This window comes from Oncorhynchus gorbuscha, unplaced genomic scaffold (assembly GCF_021184085.1).
Source record: "Oncorhynchus gorbuscha isolate QuinsamMale2020 ecotype Even-year unplaced genomic scaffold, OgorEven_v1.0 Un_scaffold_591, whole genome shotgun sequence".
In the NCBI taxonomy this organism is placed as follows: Eukaryota; Metazoa; Chordata; class Actinopteri; order Salmoniformes; family Salmonidae; genus Oncorhynchus; species Oncorhynchus gorbuscha.
In genome coordinates, this window is record NW_025745427.1 from 255748 (window position 1) to 259345 (window position 3598).

Here is a 3598-nt window from a genome sequence, read left to right on the forward strand (position 1 = left end):
TCAAAAGAAACGGTTTCTTGTTGTCTCTTTGATGTCTTCACCATTCTGCCTCAATCTACAGTACCAATAGTGGACTCCTTGACTCACACAGTACATGCACATATGTATTAGGGTAGAAACTGATAGTGTAGATGGCGTCTATTTTGAAGGTTTTACTTTCCCAACCTACCTTATTGTAAATGCACTTACATAGCTCTGGCTAAGTGTCTGCTAAGTGGTTCAAATGTAGAAACTCAACATCGTATCAGGCTTTCATTTGATTTACAAATGAATTTCAATTAGTTACTATACCTTGACTGTCACATGAAACTCAATCTCAAAACTCAGCTCAAAGCTGGTAGCTACTAGTATCTCATGTATAATCATCCTTAGGACCTGTATATAACTGCTGGCCCAAATGGCCGTCTTGGGCTCTTTCCCCTGTCATTACGTTGGGGATAAATGCCAGGCAGTCTCCCAGTGAGAGACTGAGCATGATAGAGAGAGACAGAAAAAGAGCGAGAGAGAATGAGAAAGAGAGAGTCTGACTCTAAGTAAGTTCCCTCTGTCCCAGAAACACGACTCTCCACGCTGGTGCCTGATGGGGGCGGACCTGGACATGTGGGCTCCCACCCCATTCCTCTGTGGAATATAGTCCCCTATTTATAGACCCGGCCTGGCCCATAACCCTGAGCTGGGCAGAGCAGTCATTTAAATAACTTTCCCTGGCAGCCTACTGTCATGTAGGAGAGAGAGGGTGTGTGTGTGTATATTTGAGAGAGAGAGAGAACACATCAGGAGAAAGAGGGTGACAGGCAGTGGGAGAGAGAGAAAGAGGGAGGGAGAGTGAGAAATAGCGTGTGAGAGAGAGACAGAGAAGAAGAGAGGGAGAAAGAGGGACACGAGACAGAGATCAGACAGTGAGGGGGACTTTTCCAGGGAGCTTAGGTCCTGGCAGTGGAAGGATTACAAGGACAGAGCTGATCAGTATTGGACCTTGACAAGCCTAGTACAGCTGCCCGCATGGGACACAGGACTACAACCAGAACAACAACCTAACCCCCCCGTTCTATAATGGGTTATTATCGGAGCACTCCCCATGTTCATGTAACTGTACTGCGTTTGAATGAGCCTGTTGATGGATTGTTGGGCTCTGGATCTCTGGAGTGACGTGTTGGGAGCTTGTTGCGCTTCCATAACCTGAAGGAGAAGTGAATGACAAGACCCTTTGTGACTGAGTTGGACTTTTCAGTTAAAACACAAGGGTAATGTTATATCTGGCCACCGTCAAGCTCGATCTGTGACTTTATCTCGACATGTGATTATTGATACAAGCATCTGTAAGAAACTAGACAGATCACTTGGGTCAACATTCAATTGTTACCGTTAGAGAAGCAAAGAAGTTACAAGATTTGATGTTATTTGAGAATCCAAAATTGCTAAACTGTTGACAGGGAAGATGAAATCACCACTGCTCAAGGCTCTGACTGCGTTGTAAGTTGAACACCATTGTGGTCGACTGTAACCTGATCTCCAACACACTGCAGTAATTACAAGGTGCATGCAGGGAAACATAAAGAGAGATTTGTAATTAGACCTGTCTATAAAAAGAGCCAGGCAAAGGGCGAGGTCCCCACACAGAGAGAGAGAAAGGGGGAGAGTCAGGCCAAGGACACCCAACTTGAAGGGAGGGAGCGGGGCTGTCTGGAGGCATAGGAAGGAGACTGCCTGGGGGCAAAGGAAGGAGGCTGCCTGGGGGCAAAGGAAGGAGGCTGTCTGGGGGCATAGGAAGGAGGCTGCCTGGGGGCATAGGAAGGAGGCTGCCTGGGGGCAAAGGAAGGAGGCTGTCTGGAGGCATAGGAAGGAGGCTGCCTGGGGGCAAAGGAAGGAGGCTGTCTGGAGGCATAGGAAGGAGACCAACTGGAGGCATAGGAAGGAGGCTGCCTGGGGGCAACGGAAGGAGGCTGTCTGGAGGCATAGGAAGGAGGCTGCTTGGGGGCAAAGGAAAGAGGGTGCCTGGGGGCATTTTTGATTGCAAGTGACACCCAGACCCCCAAGGCGGGGGGCAACGACACCTAACCTGAAGGGAAGGAGGCTGCCTGGAGTCACCATTGGGAAGAAGATACACCCAGACAGCTTTTGGCAATTAGGGGACAGGAGGTGTGACCATGGACCCCCAAGGTGGACACTACCTGAACAAGGCGGCGGTGCTGTCTCCTCTAGGAGTGGCCCGTATGCTCCAGCTCCTCCTGGGCTGCACCATCATAGCCCTGGTGGCCCACAGCGCCGGATACAACCACGCCTATGGTATCTACTGCATGTTTGTGTGGTGCTTCTGCTTCGCCATGACCCTGCTGGTGTTCACCATGGATGTGACACGCCTCCCCTGCTGCATGCCCATTTCCTGGGACAACCTCACTGTGGCGTTTGCCATGCTCGCCACACTCATGTATGTCGCCGCCTCCGTCGTCTACCCCGTCTACTTCCTGCGCTCTCAGTGCTCCAAGTCGGACGGGGGCTGCGAGGTGCGCAACTACCGCATCGCTGTCACCGTGTGCTCCAGTTTCTGCTGCTTCGCCTATGCGGCTGAGGTGTTCCTAACCCGAGCCAAACCCGGCCATGTGGTGGGCTACATGGCCACTATGTCAGGCCTGCTCAAGGTGGTCCAAGCCTTCGTGGCCTGCATTATATTCGGGGCCCTGGCCAACGGCAGCGAGTACAACCGCCACATCCCCACTCATTACTGCGTGGTGGTCTACAGCCTGTGCTTCTCCATCACCGTGGTCGTGATCGCTGTGACCGTGTCGGGAAAAGCCTCGGCTCTGCCCCTGCGTTTCCCCTTCGACCGCTTCGTGATCATCTACACGTTCCTGGCGACGCTGCTGTACCTGAGCGCCGCCCTGGTGTGGCCCATCTTTAGCTTCGACAGGAAGTATGGCACGCCGGGTCGCCCCGACGGCTGTCCCTGGGAGAACTGTCCCTGGGACAGTAAGCTGGTGGTGGCGGTGTTCACCCATGTCAACATGGTGCTGTACTTCAGCGACCTAATCTACTCCCAGAGGATCCGATTTGTCTCCCACTCTGCTGCCTGAGGACCCCTCCACCCTCCTCACTCCACTCTGCTGCCTGAGGACCCCTCCACCCTCCTCACTCCACTCTGCTGCCTGAGGACCCCTCCACCCTCCTCACTCCACTCTGCTGCCTGAGGACCCCTCCACCCTCCACTCTGCTGCCTGAGGACCACTCCACCCTCCTCACTCCACTCTGCTGCCTGAGGACCCCTCCACCCTCCACTCTGCTGCCTGAGGACCCCTCCACCCTCCACTCTGCTGCTTGAGGACCCCTCCACCCTCCACTCTGCTGCTTGAGGACCCCTCCACCCTCCACTCTGCTGTCTGAGGACCCCTCCACCCTCCTCACTCCACTCTGCTGCCTGAGGACCCCTCCACCCTCCTCACTCCACTCCGCTACTTGAGGACCCCTCCACCCTCCTCACTCCACTCCGCTACTTGAGGACCCCTCCACCCTCCACTCTGCTGCCTGAGGACCCCTCCACCCTCCTCACTCCACTCCGCTACTTGAGGACCCCTCCACCCTCCACTCTGCTGCCTGAGGACCC

General features: G+C 54.3%; 1 protein-coding gene across 1 annotated transcript; it reads left to right on the forward strand.

Annotated features, from left to right (window-relative positions):
* Positions 1 to 803: 803 nt before the first annotated feature.
* On the forward strand, positions 804 to 3598 carry LOC124018955 (myeloid-associated differentiation marker-like protein 2). Its single transcript, XM_046334285.1, has one exon. It carries the CDS (start codon positions 2148 to 2150, stop codon positions 3069 to 3071), a length of 924 nt encoding a protein of 307 aa, XP_046190241.1. The 5' UTR covers positions 804 to 2147; the 3' UTR covers positions 3072 to 3598.

Excerpts from the sequence above, each read along its gene's own strand:
- LOC124018955 (XM_046334285.1), top strand. The coding sequence starts at position 2,148 with ATGGACCCCCAAGGTGGACACTACCTGAACAAGGCGGCGGTGCTGTCT.